Genomic DNA, 20,224 nt, shown 5'->3' with positions numbered 1-20,224 from the left:
TTCGCTCTTGATGAATCAAATTGAAACAATGGTATCGATAATTAAATTTCTAAAAGTTACTATAACTTTTAATATTTTAAAAGTTGTTTATGTCATTTAATCAATCTACAATAAAATTAAATTATCTTATCCATGTATGTAAATTATGAATATATTTTTAAAATAAATAAATAAATATATGTATATATATAAATAAATAGTTACTCAAATATTAGAGCTTTTATATATGCAAATATTAAAATAGATGATTCTGATATGATATAACAGAAAAACGAAGAATTGATGATATGTATATTTTTTAATAATTCATTTTTCCTTTCCATTTTTTTATGAGGTCCTAAATCATAAATGTCGAAGTTGGGTAAAGGATTAACTTGATCCGAACTCGAAACCCATAAGCAATTCATTTGAATTCAATTTTTAAAACAAAGTTGCCCATTAATTTGTTAAAAATAACTAATTCGATCCAATAAAAGAATAAAGGATTCAGTTTGATCATTGAATTATACTAAGTTTTAAATCTTATATTTTTGAGTTAAATTTAAATTATTTAATTTTACATAATCTAATTGAATGTAGAATTGATAATTAATATCGTGTCGTGTCGTGTCGAGAGATGTATATAACATAAAAATGATTAATTCGATCACGATATTTTTAACTAACTGTATCAAAATATCAAATTCAAATACAGACATATTTATTAATTAGATTAAATGTATTGACTAATTATTATAATTCTTAAAAATATATATTAATTATAAAATAACTTAAATTTAAATTATTATTTTAAAATATAATTATATCTTTATAAATAATAAAATTATTTATATAAATATAAAAAGAGAAAATAAATACGTTTAGATTTGTTTATATGTATTATATATATCTCTTTATCTATGAATTCGTTAAATAAATATATTTATTTGTGTTATTCGCGGGATAAACATATCAATCTATTTAAATTTAATTTATTTTTATGTAATAAATAGATTGACTCGTTTATAACTCGAATTTGTTTATTTTAGATCCAAACCCGTGTAATTATATATTCTAATTTAGTCGAATTGTGTTAAAAAATTTCAATTTTAATTGAATATTTAAATATTTATTATGAAAACTAATAATCAAAATTATAAATTGTGATAATTTAATTTATTTATAAGAATTAATCGGTATAAATTATATAAATAATAAATTTAAAATTCAAGCTAGTTGCATTGACTTTGAGTTCGTGGGTCAAATTTACTGTTTAGCTCATATAATCACTAGTCAATTTTTTAGTGTTTGTCAAAAAGAATATTTAAATTTTCTTATTTTTAATTTATTAGTAAATTACTTTTTCCAAACATATGTTTAGAAAAAAAAAAACTATTTACTTATTTTTTTAAAAAGCAATTTTTAAAACTAAAATAATCCAAAATAAAAAATTGAGGTTGCTTCGCAAACTCAATTCCCACCTCAGCCTTACTTACCCTTAGTTCAGTAGTTGGTCCCTTGAAAACCATCATCATCTTCTTCACAAAAATCAGCAGCAAAGTAGCAGTTTCAATCATTAGACAATAGGAAATGACAATGATAGAAGCTGCAAAGCTTCCAATCGTAGACCTCTCCTTACCCGATCACTTCTCTACCGCCAATTCAATCCGCCAGGTTTGATTGATATGATTGAACTCAAAAAAAAAAAAAAAAAAAACAAACAAATAGTGTAAATTTTGATTAACTGCATGAGTTCTGAATTCTATGGATTATTCAAATACATATCGCAGGCATGTGTAGAATATGGATTCTTTTACCTTGTGAATCATGGAATAGAGCAGGAATTAATTGCGAAAGTTTTTGAAGAGAGCAAGAAATTTTTCTCGCTACCTTTCGCTGAGAAAATGAAATTGCTTCGAAACGAACACAGAGGTTACACGCCTTTGTTCGCTGAGAATCTCGATTTTTCTCTTTCTAATTCCAAAGGTTATTTCTTATTTTTAAGTTTGTATTAATGATATGTTATGCAAAGTATTTGGTTATGATAAGCCTGTTTGGAAAGTCTAAAAATGCAATAAAAAATTAATTCTCATGTTTGGTAATTGCTAGAATTCAATTGCTTCAACTTGAAAAGTATTAGTAAGTTTTGAAAGAAATGAAATGTGAAAGTGATATGATTTTGTAAGCATTCAGTTCAGTTGACATCTTGCAATAGTTTTATCCCAAACAAGTGATATGCTTTGTTAATTTTAGTTATAATTGTTTGATCGAATAATAAATTGAGAATAAAAGCAGGTGACTGTAAAGAAAGTTTCTATATTGGTCCTTTAGAGAAAAGTGATCTCAACCAATGGCCATCACAAGGTATCCTAATTGCTGATAATTCGCTTCTCTTGTTTTTCCTTTTTTTTGAATTGGAGATGTTCATTATGCAATTAAGTGTTATGATCACTACTTAAGGTGTTCACGTGGCTAGGAAATTTCAGAAGTTCTCCCATCTTGGAGACCCACTATGGAGGCTTACTATAATAAAGCTTTGTAAGTTGTTTTCTTTTAATCCGCCTAGTCTTTTTTCTTTTTCAATTTATTATGTTTAATTTTGTGTGTTTATAGATGAGTTTCAAAAGTAACCCATTAAAGATTTGATTTCCATTATTATCTAATTTTTATATTTAATTTATTCTTATTTCCCTAATTATTCATTGAAAAGTGCGCTTTTATTTGGAAGTATGAATTTGGTATTTATGCATAAAATGGAAGATGGCTGTATGCTAAACATGGATAAAACTAGCTTTGCTTGGATCGTTATTTTCGTGGCATCATCTTATATGCAGTCTCATAACCTGCAAGTTGGAGAATTTTAGACAGCAAATAGATAAAGAAATGATTTAGTTTCTTACTTGGTGCTACATGCTCCCTCAGGTCTGCTGGAAAAAGACTAATCTCTCTGATTGCTTTGGCTCTGAACTTGGATAAAGATTACTTTGAGAAAATAGGAGCTTTGGATCAACCAGAAGCCTTTCTTCGCCTTTTACATTATCCGGGTGGGCTCAGTTTGTCTTCTTTTTGTTTCTTTTTCTCTTTCTTAATATAATTAGACAGCAAATTTTATGGACTAGATGGGATGCTGTAATTGAAGAGAAAGCAACAATTAAGACCGCAGTCTAGGTTATTTAATGATCTTTTAGGTTTTGTTAAAAAGCTAAATTTCTGAAATAATATTAGACAAAATGCTCATGTCTACAGCTGAGTTTTCCAAGGAGATTGACCTCATAGTTTTCTCTTAATAATCATTTTAATTCTAGGTATGAATTCAACATCAGTTCATCTAGAAATTCTGATTCAGGCTCACAGATCATTTCCCTTGGTATAGCTTCATAATCTAGAATCTTCCAAGGTCCTAATCTGAATAGTGCCTAATTTGTCTGGCGTGAGAATATTAGGATATGAAATCCATCCAAGTAGATCCAACAGTGAACATATCCCACCCTAAAATACTTAACTAATTTTGGAAAAACAACTTTGTTAATCTCAGGTGAATTGAGGCATTCCAAGGAAAAAATATTTGGTGCTTCGGCACATTCAGACTATGGAATGATCACTCTTTTGGCAACTGATGGTGTACCAGGACTTCAGGCATGTGTATATATGTTTTTCTCCCTCTTACTATCTTCGTAGTTTCCTCATACTTAATTTTAGAGTTACAACTTCAAGTGCTAATTCTATAACCATGTATTGTGATTTCTCACTGATAACAGGTTTGTAGAGAAAAATCTAAAGAACCACGGACCTGGGAAGATGTGTTACAGATGGATAGGTAAGTTGGTTGTGGCGAAGTGGTCTTTTTTCTTTTTTTCTTTTCTTTTGTCTGCGTCCGTATAGAGGAATTATTTGGATAAGGAGGTGGTTTGCCTTTGACATATTCAGAAGTAATATTAACCTAAACAATGATTAAAGTATTATGGTTGCTCATGCTTGTTTTTTGGCTGTCAAATTGAGTGTCATAGATGACTATGATATTTTGGACTTGAAGTTTCTAATTAATTTGAAATTCATTTTATGTTCTTAATAATAATTTGAGTTTGAATTGTGGAAGATATCTTGACATGTAGTATGTGTCAATAAGTGTTTGTGGGCATAAGTAGTTGTTTTACTTTATATTTTTATCTGGCAGTCTGATTCTCATGGCATATTTATTACGAATTGGTTTGTATTCACCATTTCAACCATAGGTCTTTAAATTTGAACTTGCAGGGCTTTCATAGTTAACATTGGGGACATGATGGAGAGGTGGACTAATTGTTCTTTTCGGTAAAGCATTCCATTTTCTTTTGCACCTTGAAACATTTTCTGGATGCTTATGAAAACTATTACTCTAATGCAAATAAATATATAAGTAAAGTTTTTGCTTTGGGATGTTTCTCTTCTTTTAATATTTTTACTATTTGTGCTTGGTCAATTATTTGTAGGTCCACATTGCACCGTGTGATGCCAGTTGGACAAGAACGCTACTCTGTAATTATTTATTAATTTCTATGTTTACTTCCTTCTTTTTTTTCATCTTATATGTCATTAATGCTTCTACAACTTAGCTTAACTGTGCTTGTGAGTTCAACCTGTTGGTATATTTTGGATTTGTAAAATATTATATTAACCTTTTCCATGGATTATAAACTTGTTGCCTATACTTTCTGAGTTAGATGATATCATAAGGTTTGATCAGGATTCAGGAAGAAATGCCTCTAAGATAGATTAGTTAGTTATTGAAGAAATTAATTTTTTTATTTTGGATGGATTGGATGCTAAAGAACTCTCCTGGTTGAGCAAAATGTTTGGTTGGCAAGTTGCGGCTTATGGGAAGAAGTTGACCCTGAACCTGTACTAGATGATGCTTATGTACCTTGTGCAAAATATCAAAACAATAAAGTCCCTAAACTTGAAACTTTTGCATATAGATGTAGGAATTGAAAAAGTGTATCACATGTCATGCATGTGGCACTTTTTTAGTGATTGTTCCTATCACACAACAGATTATATCAGCACGCCTAAACATTTAATCTGAAAGATTCTGGAACATGACCTTATGTGGCATTTACTCAGAATGTGAGAATGATTTCTATCTGTAAGAATGTTTAAACATGCTTTTTATTTCTAATTTACTCTCTTTACTTTGATGATTCTGTAATTAGTTGACATATTTTGAGTTTTGATATTGCAGATGGCATTCTTTTTAGATCCTAATTCAAACTGCATTGTGCAATGTTTGGAGAGTTGTTGCAGTGAATCATGTCCCAAAAGGTATCTCTTGATGGTTGGCTTATTATTACATTTTTCAGTTGCTTTGATTGGTAGTATCAACCTGGGAATAAAAAGTTTTAAGACTTTTTCATCTATCCAATCATGAATAATTGCAGTTTTAGTTTGCTTTGACTGTATAAATCATGAAAACATGGTGCTTTGGCTTGTAAATTTCTGCAATCTATTTGGACCTCTTTCAACAAGCTGATGCTACCGTTATAATAAGGTTTCATTATTAACTGTGATATCCTTCAAATTCAAGGCTGTATTACAAGATGCACACTTTTTGTATAAATAACAATATGTGTACTTAGAATACTATTCTTTTAGACATCCTCTTTTAATTGAAATGGGGATAACATGTATGGGCTTGTTTTGCAGATTTCCTCCAATTCGCAGTGGAGACTACCTGAAAGAGCGGTTTAGGCTTACATATGGCTCGTAGAGTGAAGCTTTGGTGTGTGAAAACTGCTAGATGATCTGAGTAAAGCTTTGCAATGCCAGAACTCTGATACTTGTACTGAAATGATGATAATAGAAAAAAAAAAAAAGCCTTGGTGTTATTGATTTGGCTAGTGATGTATTTGCATAATGAATTTGCTGAAAGAACGATTTTAGGTATCATTTACATGATAGCGGGTTTCTTTGTAGAAACGAAGTAGCCTTAACATTTGTTATTGCATGTTTTGATATGTACTAGAAAGTTGTTTGGTTCCTGAGATGTTTGCTCTTTTTTTTTTTTTTTGGATAAGCAAAGGATCAAACGATAAATTCTTTTTTCTTTCTATATGATATTTATATGTGGAAAATAGCTAATTAATCTGCTGTTGTACGTTATTTAACTTGAGTTGTAATTTTGGCAGTCCTACCTAAAGGCTACAAAATAAATTATTTCCTTATTGGGTGCATTTAATTTGAGGAAGTAGCTGAATAAGCTAGTTTAACCAATAAAGGAAGATGGAATGTACCTATTAATGCTTCAAAAGAAAAAGTAATTATAAATGCATGTTTATTTTTCTACTTGCAGTTTTCAATGATTTTTAAAATTCGTTTACGAATTTGTATGTTTGGTTGAAAAGAAATTCCAATTAGATTTTTACTTAGTTAAATTCACGGAATTCATTTTAATTAAATTAAAATTCAACTAATAAATAGAATTTTCAAATAAATTTTATATTACTTTTATTTCTTTCTCACGTCTTCTCTTTATGAATTCTTTTTGTTTGTAACTTGTTTCAAATATTATAGTCATTTTATCTAAATAAATTTTTATGGTCATTATTTAAAAGGAAAGAAGGTTATAGCATTTCATGGGGTCTTGATAGTTAAGAAGAGGCAAAATGATTAAGTTTTCATGCTAAAGTAATTCCTTTTTGTGAATTTGACAGTCAATAAATGGTGAGCAGTGGTAGAAGAGAAAGAAAGAGAGGTTGCAAATGGTTAATTGATGGTCGGTGGTCATTGTTGCTCCAATATCGTATGTGTACAAAGCGATCTATAGAAGTTAGTGTATGTTGTAATTTTACCTATTGAGGAATTACACAGGATGTAAAGAAGAATACAAGGCATTTATTTGCATATTTATCCCTAAATATATAGCTACTAATCATAATTACTACTGCTAATCTAATCCTATATCAGGTAAGTGTAGAAACCATAATTACAATTAATTTTGATACTGATCCACCCTGTGTTAGTCCCTTTTATTTATGTAATGTCTTTAGAATGCAAGTTTTTTTTTACACAATGTTTTGTTGTAATTTACAAAATTTATGAATATAAAATTTATATACTTTAAATAAAATAAAATTTAATTTAATATTCTATATAAATAAATTATTGTGAGTTTCGTTATAGCTAAACTAAATTCTAATAAAATAGATAGAATTTTTAAATAAATTCTACGTTAGTAAGTCAATACATCTCATAACACAAAAATATCTTTTTCAATCTCATCATTTTATTTTATTTTATTTCTCATATCTTTTTTTAGAAATGAAATAAATTTTTTTATAAATTTTAACTAAATATAGTATTAATGAATTTTATGATCCATCTTGCGTTTTTCTTTTCATGTTTTCTTCCCTTAAAAATTACCGTCTTTTTAGTAAAAATATTATTTTTACCATTATGTTTTTAAAATCTTTTTTTCTCTTTTTTTTTTTATAATGTAATTTTATAAGAGACATGCAGTGATATTATGTGCAGTAGTCAATAAGAGAATGTTTTAAAAGGAATGTAATACCCGTAATTTTTCCCTTAATAATGATTATATTAATAATAATTACTAAATGAGTTTTTATTTAAATTAGTTTTATTTTATTTTTATTTGGTTTAATTTGAAATGATTTAATGGAAATTTTAATATTAGACAATTAAATGAGTTATTTTTCTATACCCAATTAGTTGAATCTTAAGAAATTAATTAAGTAAATTATTGGAGGAATAAATATATTATTGGTTATTCAAAATTTTCTCATATATATATATATATATATATATTGGAGAATTATGAAAGAATTTGTAAAGGGTGTTTTTATAAAAAAATTTTAGAAAAATTAGTATTTTAATTAGCTAGTGGTATTTAATTTTAAATTGAAAAATATTTAGCAAATTGTCTATTTAATTTAATTGTGTGTTAGGACTAAATTAGAAATTTATTTTGAAATAAGGATTAAAAGTATAATTTTATTATTATGGAGTTTTAATGGAAATTTGTAAGTTTGGTATTTTTATAAATAAATATATCGGTCAGGGGTATATATCTAATTATGTATTTTTAATAATTCTAATTTGGTCCAAATTAATTAGTTAGGGCTTAATTGAAAGGCTAAAGGAAAGTTTAGGGGTTAATTGGAAATTTGCTGGATGAAATTGTAAGTAATTAAAAAGTTGAGGGGCTAAATTGTAATAAGAAAAAGTTCAGGGGTCAAATGTCGGTATTTAAAGGAAAGGAATTAGAGAAAGAAGAAAAGGAAGGAAGGAGATGTCGGGGAGAGAGAAAGTGGCAGGGGAAAGAGAAGATCGGTCATGCTGCCTTCCGTGGACGATCAAGTACAGTAGTCTAGCGTTAGCGGCGGGAAAAAAAAGAAAGAGAGGCGGCTTTCGAAGTGACTTCCCTTTGGTGGTCGGAGGAGGGAGTTCCGACGAAGTAGGCGGCAACCGCATTTTTCAGCTTTTTCGGCAAGCTCCAGAGAGCTATGGATGATCGGAGGGCGTATCCCGACTCTCCTCAGCACAGGCTTCGCAATGGCACCGGTTTCGTGGCGATCGGGCTCCGTTTGCAAATTGACGGCCGAAATCGTTCGAAAATCTCTCCGGATGATCGGGGGTCAGATTGGAAAATCGGAAGTGGGGATCATCGTCAGCGCATCGTTTTGAGTCCGATGGTGTGCTCGGATCGTCGATCGGACTCCGGCGGCTGGAAGCGAGTCGACCGAGCGATCAAGCGTCTTGGTAATTTTCTCTCGCCCGTTCATTTTGGAATTCTTTGATGTAATTTATGCTTATTGATTGTGTTGAGTATTAGATGATATTTGTGAGTCGAAAATAATTGTCTGTCGGTTTGCCTGCCCTTGTGTTTTGTGCTAGGTGACGGAGTCGGAAAAATAGTGAAGTCTGGGGACCCGACTCCCGTTGTTTTGAATTGTTGGATATTTGAAGTTTTTTTCTGGCAGGTCCTGGACCCGTTTTACGGGGGTAAATATCCGTGTTATAGGGGAGGTTCTGCCGGATTTTCAGTAGAATTCTCTTGAGTCGAGATTCTTAGACAGTCAATCATAGGAATCTAGACCTAGGGTTAATTGTCAATTGTTCAGTGTAATTGATAAATTATTTTCCGTGATTAGATGATTTGTCTGTTCGGCTCGCTCCAACCGAGGCACCGGAGTAGAGCTAGGAGGTCGCCAAATCTGTGAGTTAAAGTCACTTAATCATTGCACTATTGCTAAGTCTGAATTTAATATGCTATTTTAGAAATTTATGCCTAATATGATTACTAGTATCGTAATATAAATCATTTCATTTGATTATTAATTATTGAAAATAATATAAATATTATTATTAGTAACGTTATAATAATACAAATATTATTATTTTTTCACACGAATTGCACGTTGCTTTACCTTAAATTTTTAATTCGATATGTGTTGAATAATTTTATTAGATAATGATATTTATTAAATGTGATGATTGCGATTTGGGAATGTGGCTTTCGTAGAACATGCCACCTGATGGGTTACATCAGGACCGCGTGCGCACCAGTAATGATCATTGGACAGGTAATAAGATGATTATAAGTTTTGCCCTGGTCGAGCATGGCTCTCTGGGCTGATTTGAGTAAATTGCCAGAGGTAAGGTCCCTGATCAAGCATTGCTCTCTGGGCGCCGGCTTATTTGGATACTTAAGTGACCAGACTGGAGGTAAGGTCCCTGCTCGAGTATTGCTCTCTAGGCGCCAGTCTTATTAGATTAAAAGAGCTAAAAGGCTACTAGAATTTGGGATTAGTGTTCTACTGAGCCACTCATCCTGTAAAAGTAAAAATATATTTTTATTTATTTATTTTTTATTATAGTGTGATTATATTATGATTTGGATTTATGTTCAATATTTGATATATTGATTCGAATAATTAATATTTTCTGTAAAGACTGCAATAGTCTCTAGATTATTGATTTTAACTCACTCTCGACACTAACAGTCTCAATTTACTTTTTTTTTTCAGATTCGTGACTGTTAGTTTTCCCGCAACTCTTAATCAGTAATCCGACTTCTTCATCATTGGGTAGTGTATTCGATTTGGTATGTTAATTTATAAAATCTTAGATTCTCCGCAAGTAGATGTATCAGTTATAAATTTTCTGAGTTTTGGGTCTCGCCAAATTCTTCTGGCAGACCGAATTAGTTATGTAAAATTTAATTGTTAAGATAATTGTGGCATTAGAAAAATGAGATTGAGATTTATTTAAGTTAGTTAGTGTTAGGCTTATTACGAGATTCGGTGGTCTTATGCCTACCCATTCCCTAGTGTCGGTCACGGGCCCACGGATGGGGTCGTGACAGAATATTTCATTAATAAAGGAGATTGTAATAGAAGATTACACAAGATAAGCATTTTAACGGTCTCTTATCTTGTCATGAAATTTGTTGTACCAGTCACATATAGTGGAAATTTATGAATAAATGCTTATATCCATCCTATCTTTTTTCTTTTCTTTCTCTTTAAACCAAATTTTAACTTATCAATAATTTTTTATATTTATTTTTTTTGATTTTAGGAACGAATTAGCTATTTTATTTTGCTTGGTGGATAGATGACATGTATGAATGTTTTGTAGTTAAAAGATAAAAAAGAAAAATAAACGAGAGAAAATCAATGAAATTTTTATTTCCTTTTATATTTGGATAAAGAAGGAAAATAAAAGAAGAAAAGTTGGTATTTTAAATATAAATTTCCACTTTTATATTTTACTTTTCTTATTTAATAAATTATTATAAAAAGTAAGATAGTAATTTTGTTTATTTTCCCGCTTTCTTTTCATTTTGAAGAGAAAATAGTTTGTGGGCTCATAAATTATCTTCCCTTTCTTTTTTTCTCCAAACATCTGAAAGGAAAATAACATTCTTATATCTTTTTGCCTATTATTTTTCTCTTTTATCTTACTCCTTAACTAATTTTTGGACTAAATAAACTACAAATTCAATTTTTACTGTTATATAAGCTACTCATTAAACTGAAACTAACTTTTAAAAGAATTGCCATTATATTTAGGTGATGTGACATAAAAGGCAATTAATTTGGTATTACATTATTATAAATATTTTAAATCATTAGATTCGTTAAATTGAATTACAATTATTAAATAAAAAATTTACTCATCGAATAATAGATTATTTTTTTTATCCATTATAGATAATATAGATAAAAAATCTAATAATATTTATATTTTATTCTACTGATTATGTAGACTTTTTCTAAAAAATATCATCGTTATTTTCTATTAAATAAAATACTAATGACACCAATTTCACGTCACACAAAATAATTTAATTACCCGGCATGAAAGGACTGAGAAATGGTACTACTAGATTGACAACTAACAGGACAAGAATAAGACAGAACTTTGCTACAACATGGCCACAAGTTTTTCCTCTTTACTCATCATCCACTCTTTCTTCCGTAATTCACCAGCTTATACCAAATACATTTAAATACGCAGCCATTGCACTGATAATATCGTATTTTTCAACACTTGACTGATATTAAAGAGTTCATCATCTTTCTTTCTTTTCTTTTCTTTTCTTTTAAGGAAAAAGAAAGAAGAGTCGACTGTTCTTTTAAAATAAAATAAGTAAATACAAGTTTTAAATTTCCAAAGATCTTAGTTACATTTTTCTTTGCAAGCAAAATCTGTTCCAGCCATGAAGATTGAAGTTTATGACTTGTGAGATGAACCATATAAAGAATCCTGTAATACTCGTATTTCTTTTGTTTTTGCTAGTTTCCTTTGGATCAATAGGAAAGCTAATGTGGCAGTGGATTGGTTGGCCTCTTTTGTTCATCCAACTGCCTGGGTTTTTGCTCCCCAGACGGAGTTTGTCTGTATTCTTGATATACATTGCATTTCAAAAAAAAAAAAAAAAAAAAGCAAAAGGGATTCTCTCATGAACAGTAAACTATTGACTATTGAAAACTTTTTTTTTGTTGAAGAAAATGGGTTTTTCTCGTTTCTTGATGCTTAATTATAAAAAATCAAGGAGAGTTTGAGACCAAAACAAACTTCGAGTGAAAGAGTAGATACCCATACACTTGACAAGTAAAAAGGAAAGTGGTTAAAGAAGAAGAAAGAGATGTAAGAAAAAGCTTAAGACAAAGAGAAAGAGAAGTGAATTGAGAATTAATTTATCTTGTTTCGGTTTCTTTAATATATATATATATATATATCGAAAACTTTATAATTACTTTATTTTCTTTTATGACAAGTAATTTATTTTATATAATTAAAAAATTTAGTTTTAATTATTTATAATTATATATTATTAATTACAAAGAGATTTGTTAAAGTAACGTAAAATAATTTTAAAAATTTATACACATTTAAAATTTATAAAAAATTAGAATATTTTGTGAAATATATGAAGAAAGCAATACATTCTGCAATTATAAATTTTTTAATATTTTTCATAAATTAATTAATTTTTTATGAATTATTAAATTTTACAAGAGTAATTATTTTTTAATATTATTTATTTTTTATAAATAATATTTACGAAAAATTAATATAATTTATCAAAATTTATATAATTTATGAAAAATATGAAAATATATTATTTTTAATAATTTAGCAATGAATTTCGCTATTACAAAAAAGTTTATTATTTTTTATAATTTTATCAATTTTGTTATAAATTATTAAATTTCATAATAGTACATTTTTTCATAATATCATTTATCTTTTAGCAAATAGTAATACTTATAAAAAAAATTAGAATAATTTATGAAAATTTATGAAAAATATTATCATTTATCAAAGAATATGTAATTTGAACAAAAAATTAATATTTTTTATACTGTGTTATAATTGTCAGAACTAAATCAGTAAATTACAGTCGGTCAATTCTGATGTAATTTTAAATGTTATAAAATCATAAATCATTCTCTAGCAGTTCATAAATCGTGACCGTTTATTTAATAAAATGTGTAATTTTATATTATATATATAAAATGTGTGTATATTAGATTTATTTTTATCTTTTATTGAATATTTTTATGGTTCGATAGATAATTTGATAAACCAATAATTTTTTTCCGTGTTTGAATACAGCTAACCAATATGTTAACTAATCGATTACGATAAATTGGATGATATATATATATATATATATATATATATATATATATATATATATATATATGTAATTTTAAAAATAGTAATATTAATTTCCTAATTGTTTAATTAAATTTCAATAAACTATATATATTTTTAATCAAATAAATAGAAATTTTTATAAATTATTAAATTTTATAATAGTCTATTTTTTCATAATATTATTTATCTTTTAGTAGATAATAATACTTACAAAAAAATTAAAATAATTTATGAAAAAGATTATTATTTATCAGTTTTATAATTTTTGCTTTGGTTGCTTTACTTGTCAGTCAAGCAAACCGGACACATTGACATTTGACATGCCACGGAGCTGCATCCCTACTCGCCTGGTCCATGCACATGGCTCTCCAAGAGGTTGGCTGCCTATCCTAGATCTTTCTATTTTTAAAAAGATTTCGGGCTCGATTTGGATTAGTATCAAGGTGATTCTCTTTCTCTTTCTATATATAGTATATGGGTCCGTCCGTGCAGCATTTCAACGATATCGTAATGATCAATTAATGGGACTTGGCTGGAAAGTGTTCTTGCCTCTTGTCAACGTTCGGAAACAAGAGATAAAAGAAAATAAAAGAAATTAATCTTTTTATTTTTGAAAAAAAAAGGAAAATAATCATTATTTACTTTCGTACCTTCAAAAGTTTATCAAACATAGGTTTGATTGTCTTTCTTGCGTGCGGTTTTATAATTTTTGCTTTAGTTGCTTTACGCAAACAGGACATATTGAAAATTGATATTTGACATGCTTGTCAACGTAGGGCCTTCCATTGACTTTGCGTCACCTGTCCTCTCATAATATAAAAATACTAGCAAAACTATGCTTTGAATTTATTTTTTAGACAATTATTCCAGTTTATCAGTTATAAAATAAGTTAATAAAAATAATTTAATAAAATTATAAAAATAATAGTAAATAAATTATTTTTAAGTACTTTTATAATTTTTTAAAATTTTAATTTTTTTTATTTATATAATAATATAAATATCTATTAATTAATTTTAAATTTTATGAATCAATACTATCATGATATCATTATTTTTTTAGAATAAAATATTTATTATATAATTTAAAAATTTATTATTGAATATAATATTAAAAATATAATTTAAGTTGTTATTTTTAGAATTAAAATTATTATCCAATCAAAAATTAATTTATTAATTTATTAATTACAATAATATTAAAATATAATTATGCTATTTTTATAATAGAATTAGTATCACTATCTGATTAAAATATTAGTTAATATAATATTAAAATATAATTAATATATTATTTCTTAGGAATAGAATTAGTATTTAGTTAGAAATATAACTTAATAATTAATAAATTAATAAAAGAACTATAAAATTACATATTAGTTTGAATTCATGTGTCAAAAATAAGTACACATATCAAAATAAGAATTCTATATATAAAAAATTAAACAAAAATATCAAAAAAATCTTAAGTCTTAAAAATTAATATATATATGGATTGGTTCATTTAACTTTTCAATTTAATAATTTATTATATGTTTAAAAATTAAACTGATTTTATATTCTTTTTTAATAGATAAAAATAAATTAAATATATTTACTAATAAATTAAAAAATCTATTTTATATACATAATATGTTATAATTTAAAACTTTCATTATTTTAATTTTAATTTTTAAATATTTATTATGTGGGTAGTAATATTTTTTTAATAATTTTACACTTTTATAATTATTTACATGAATAAAACCTATATAAGATCATTAAAAATAAAAAAATATTATTATTCGTATAATAAAATGTCTTAAAAATTAATCATAAATTAATAAATTTATTTTATTTTTATTTACTAATAGAGAATAAAAATTAATTTAATTTATAGTAAGTTATTAAATTGGAAAGTTAAATAAAGTAAATTAATATGAAAATAATTATCTAAAAAGATATTGCTAGTATTTCTTTTTATCCTTATTATTACTACTAGTTTTTGAAGAAACGTATTTTTATAAACTTTTTAGTAAGAAAGATATATTTTTATATATACTTCTCTTATAATTAAGCTAGAGTAATATAATGCCACTGTATCATTATAAGTTTATGCTTTTAATTATAAATAATCAATCGTTACTTTTTAAGATAATTTATAAATTATATATGTTATTTTACTACTTTAAGTGGTTAATAAATTCATATATTATTTTTAATTATTTATATAAATAAAAAATATATAGGTAAATATCATAATTTTTAAGTACTACTGTTTAAGTTTTAAAAATAAATTAAAAACTTAATAAATATATTAATATATTTGATTAACTAATAATTAGATTTTTTTTTCTCTTAAAATACAAATGTCATTATTATGCTAACTTTTTTTGTTTTAAGATACAAATGTTATTATTATACTAGAAAAGGAATTTATATAAGAGACTTAATTATGTACTACCTTCTGTCACTCAAGTAATATAAAAAAGGCTAATTCTAAGGTATACCTAATGTACCATACAACTGAAAGTTTAACTTCTTAATTATAGATAAACAATAGGTAAAACTTAACTTGTTATATTAGGTTAAATTGAATTGGATTTCATTCAATTATAATATGAGACTGATAGAATAAAAACCTGTTTAATTAACTGATCAATAATGGATGGATAACTTATAGTTAACAGCTAGTAAATCTTTTAATAAAATTTTATTAGTTATTGTTATTAATATATTAAGAATTATTAAAGTTATAATTTTTTATAGATATTTATTTTATTATAATATTTTAATACTATAATTAATTTTATCTAACTTAATTTTATTTATTATTATAAAATTATTCTAAAAAATATATATTTCAAATGCCATAAAATGATCTTGATCTAAAAATTATTAGCTATTAATATAATTCTAAAAACAATTATTTGTTCTAAATTATATAAAATAAATTTAAAATAAATTGATATTAATTATTTCTAGATAATATCATAAATAATTCCTCAATTTTGTAGCAGTTAAATCTAAACTCTTTTCAATATTGGTTGAAGAAATAATGATTTTTTAAAATTTTTAAAATTATTTTTATAAAAAACAGATCAATTGACATCTTTTTCAAAAACAAATTTGAAAAACAGTTTATAAATAATTAAAAAATTAATAATATTAAATTAAAATAATTTTAAATATATTTATAAACACCCAATAATAATTCTAAACACACTCCAAACAAAGTTAATTAGGCAAGATCACCGATGAAAAAGAAAGTGCGGCTACCAAGAAAATGAAACATCAATTCATTATAAAGTCAAAGGTTTGTGTGCAATGGTTTCTTTTCTTTGCTTTCTTCTCTCCCTTCTTCTGTCATCGTCAAATTACGTCAAAACAAATTGTTGCTTTCCATTTATGTTCTTTCAGTCTTTGAAATTTTTTAGGAGAAAATAATTCAATTGAGATTAAAACACAATATTTAAATTTTACTTAGTTTTATAGACATTGACCCTTAGTTAGAGTTTATATTTAAATCTATTTCAGCAAAAAGACTAAAATTTTTTGAAAGGATGATGTCTGATGTTATTTTAATGGTTCATAAAAATATAGACATAATAAGCATCTCTCTCTCTATATATATATATATATATATATAAGTTGATAAAAAAATAATGTTTAAAATTGTCACATATTTCCGTGTCAGTATGTTTTTATTTATATAATAATAAGAATAATAAAGTACAAAAAACGATAAGAACTACCAGTCCTAGCTCATCTATTTCTACAGCTAATATATTTACCAATTCAAAAAATAATATATAGAAATATGAGAAAATATTAATTTATACATCTCTCCTCAAGTTGGATAATGGTGGAGATCAAACATTCCCTACTTGGATAACATTGAAGAGAACTGAGGAGGAGCCAAGGCTTTTGTAAAAGTGTCTATCCGTTGACGATTTATAGCAATATGCTGAGGAATAACAAATCCCTTCTTATACTAGTCTTGTATTAGGTGACAATCTATTTTTAAATGTTTAGTACATTCAAAAAAAAAAAAAAAAGATTGGCAGTGATATGAATGGTGGCCTTGTTATCACACCATAAGGGAATTGGTAGATGGAGAGAAACATGAAGGTTACCCACTATAACTCACAGACAGTGGGTACCATGCTTCGATATTCTGCTTTTGCAGAAGAACAAAAGATGGTAGTTTTTTTTTTTTTTTTCCATGGGATGAGAGAGTTACAAAGATAAATACAATATCCAGTAAGCGAGTGGCGAGTATTAGGGCATGAAGCCCAATCAGAACCATTGTAAGCTTCCAACTTGAAGGTGTAAGTTGGAAAAAGAAGACCTTTGATGAGAGTCCTTTTAAATATTTGAGCACATGTAAGGCAACTTCCCAATGAATTTTGCTAGGTGAATAGGTGAGATTGGGTCTGGTAAGATTTAAATATAGTAATCATCTCACCAATCGTCTATATTTCTCTAAATCATGAAGAGCTTCTCTTGTTTGAATTGTAAGTCTCAGGCCTTTAGGTAGGGGACTTATTGTTGGTTTGGCACCCAATAGACCAGCATCTACAACAATGTCCATTGCATATTTTCTTTGATTTATATAAGTTCCTTGTTGACTTCTTGCAATTTCAATCCCTAAAAAGTACTTTACGTACCCAAGATTTTTAATTGTAAATTCTGCATCCAAAAGCCTTTTAATTGTTGCGATTTGATCTTCTACAGTTCCAATAATTAGAACATCATCTACATAAACTATTAATGCAAGAAAGAAGGATGCAGTCTTCAAAACAAAAAAGCAATGGTCATGTTGAGATTGCACGAATCCAAAAATTTTCAACTTCTTACAAAACTTTGAATTCCATTCCTTTAAAGCCTATTTAAGGCCATAAAATGATTTTTCCGAGTTTGTAAACCTCTACATTCTTGGTTCTTTTATAATCCTATAGTGGCCACATATACACTTCTTCCTTTAAAAAGCCATGAAGGAAAGCACAATTTATGTCCAATTGATGTATTAGCCTTGATTAAGTTGTCGCTAGTGCTACAAATATCCTAATAATAACCAAAATTTTGCAACTAGAAAAAAACTCTCAAAATAGTCTACCCCTGAAACCTAATTGTAACCTTAAACTATGAGACATCTGTCTATGGTCCCATCTTATTTTAGTTTAACTTTATAGACCCATTTTGAGCCAATAGGTTTTTTTCCTTTTGGTAAAGGCATCAATGTCCACATTGCATTAGATTCTAAAGCTTCTAATTCTTTACTTATGGCCTGCACCCATTTTCTTTTAAGACTAGCTTTTTTGTATGATATAGGCTCCTAAATAGCTGTACCATTAGCTAGAAAACTCAAATAAGCATGTGCAAATACTAGTGATTGAACATAAAGATATGTTTGAGGTGTGTATTTTGTGGACTTGGGTGAGGTTTTAGGTGCTAGAATAGTAACAACAGTGAGTTCAGTAGAGGAATAATTTACTATAAAGTCTTCCATCCAAGACAGTTCTTTTTAGTTCTAGTACTTCTCGTGGTATTTTATAGATCATAAGATGTTTGATTTTGGATTTCTACTAGAATAATATCAGTCATTGAGTCTTTATAAAAAGTAATAAAATGATCTTTGATCTATAGCAGATGAAGTAGGTGCTTGAGGTTCTGATTCTCGATCTATTGGTTCCATAAAAAGGCTATTATTTTCGTCAAAAAGGCATAGGTGAAGGTAAATCAGAGGCCTGTTCTTGTTGAAATGGAATTACATTTTTAGAAAAAGATAACATCCTGGAAGGGAAAACTTGTTTTGTGTTTAATTCATACAATTTGTAGGCTTTTTTTTCTAGGTTGGTATGGCAAAAAACTTGTCTTTTATTGGTTTTGTGTTTGTTGTATAACAAAGACACCTAAAACACTTTATCATCTTATAATCAAGCTGCTTATTATAAAGAAGATCAAAAGGGGATTTCCATTCAAGAAGTCTAGATGGCAACCTGTTGATAACAAAAAGTAGCCATAAGTAAAGAGTGCCCCCAAAAATATTTTGGTAAATTTGATTGAAACATAAGCGCTCGTGCAATTTGCAAAAGTTGTTTGTGCTTTCTTTCAACCACACTATTTTGGTGTGGTGTATAAATGCAAGACTTTTGATCTAAAATCCCTTTATTAGTTAAAAAATTTTAAAATTCATTGCTTAAAATTTCAGTTCCATTATCTGATCGAAAATATTTTATATTTGCATCCAAACTGAGTTAAAACCATATTATAAAACTGCATCAAGGTTTGGAAAGTTTGACTCTTAAATTTCAGCAGTCAATTTTAGTTGCCCTACTATAATCATCCACTAGCATTAGCATATAATGTGCTCTTGTCAATAAAGCACTTTTATATGGCCCCCCACAAATCCAAATGAACCAGCTCAAATGGTTTTTTGGTGTGTATTTGGCTTGATGGGAATGGCCATCTGTGTTGCTTTGAAAATGAACATACATCACAAGGTAATTGATTCTGTGTAAAGTAAGAAGTGATGAAATTGAAATGTTGCAAAACTTTAAAAGAAGCATGTCCTAATATCTTGTGCCAAAGTGACAAGAGCTGGACATTTCTTTTGATTTCATTTCTTTGGTAGCAGAAGCTTTACAAATCAAAGTTTCAGATGACAAGGCAACTGAATTACATGAATGTGTAATGTAATTTTGTATATTACTAGGTAAAAAGGACCTTTCATTCAAGTAATAAAGGTTCTCTACTAAATTTCCCACTGCTAACACTTCCTCACTATGCTGGTCCTGCAGCAAACAATGTGTAGGTGAAAAGAGAAATTTGAGGTTTAAACTTTTAGCTAATCTATTTACTAACAGTAAATTGAATCTAAAAGTAGGGACATGGAAGACATTTTTAAGGCAAATCTTAGGTGTTAGAGGTACATCTCCAATATGCTTAACTATATTGATTGATCCATCTAGAAGATGTACAAAGGTTTTTTGATTTGTAATTGTTAGTTTTGCTAATAGCGACAGGTCTATGCACATGTGATTTGAGTTTTCAAGTTTCCATTTCACACAAAACAGCTGTGCTTAAAGCAGCATTG

General features: G+C 27.4%; 1 protein-coding gene across 2 annotated transcripts; it reads left to right on the top strand.

Annotated features, from left to right (window-relative positions):
- The first annotated feature begins 1,419 nt into the window (after nt 1-1,419).
- On the top strand, nt 1,420-5,996 carry LOC8286623 (2-oxoglutarate-Fe(II) type oxidoreductase hxnY). 2 transcript variants are annotated; one of them, XM_002531413.4, is made up of 11 exons: nt 1,422-1,653; nt 1,770-1,965; nt 2,275-2,343; nt 2,466-2,517; nt 2,902-3,023; nt 3,515-3,615; nt 3,738-3,796; nt 4,234-4,290; nt 4,449-4,494; nt 5,198-5,277; nt 5,659-5,996. In XM_002531413.4, the coding sequence occupies exons 1-11, from the start codon at nt 1,570-1,572 to the stop codon at nt 5,720-5,722; spliced, it is 930 nt and encodes a 309-aa protein (XP_002531459.1). In that variant the 5' UTR covers nt 1,422-1,569; the 3' UTR covers nt 5,723-5,996. The 2 variants fall into 2 exon arrangements, 1 of the variants encoding a protein (XP_002531459.1); XR_007216021.1 differs by lacking the exon at nt 4,449-4,494 and having other exon boundaries at nt 1,420-1,653.
- Nucleotides 5,997-20,224: the final 14,228 nt, after the last annotated feature.

This window comes from Ricinus communis, chromosome 5, assembly GCF_019578655.1.
Source record: "Ricinus communis isolate WT05 ecotype wild-type chromosome 5, ASM1957865v1, whole genome shotgun sequence".
NCBI classification, from domain to species: Eukaryota; Viridiplantae; Streptophyta; class Magnoliopsida; order Malpighiales; family Euphorbiaceae; genus Ricinus; species Ricinus communis.
This window is presented reverse-complemented; position numbering and strand designations above follow the sequence as displayed.

What these genes read in the sequence shown, in the direction of transcription:
- LOC8286623 (XM_002531413.4), top strand. Translation starts at nt 1,570, where the DNA reads ATGACAATGATAGAAGCTGCAAAGCTTCCAATCGTAGACCTCTCCTTA. An exon ending in CAACCAATGGCCATCACAAG is followed by an intron (nt 2,344 to 2,465) that starts GTATCCTAATTG and finishes AGGAAATTTCAG; the next exon opens with AAGTTCTCCCATCTTGGAGA. An exon ending in TCGCCTTTTACATTATCCGG is followed by an intron (nt 3,024 to 3,514) that starts GTGGGCTCAGTT and finishes TGTTAATCTCAG; the next exon opens with GTGAATTGAGGCATTCCAAG.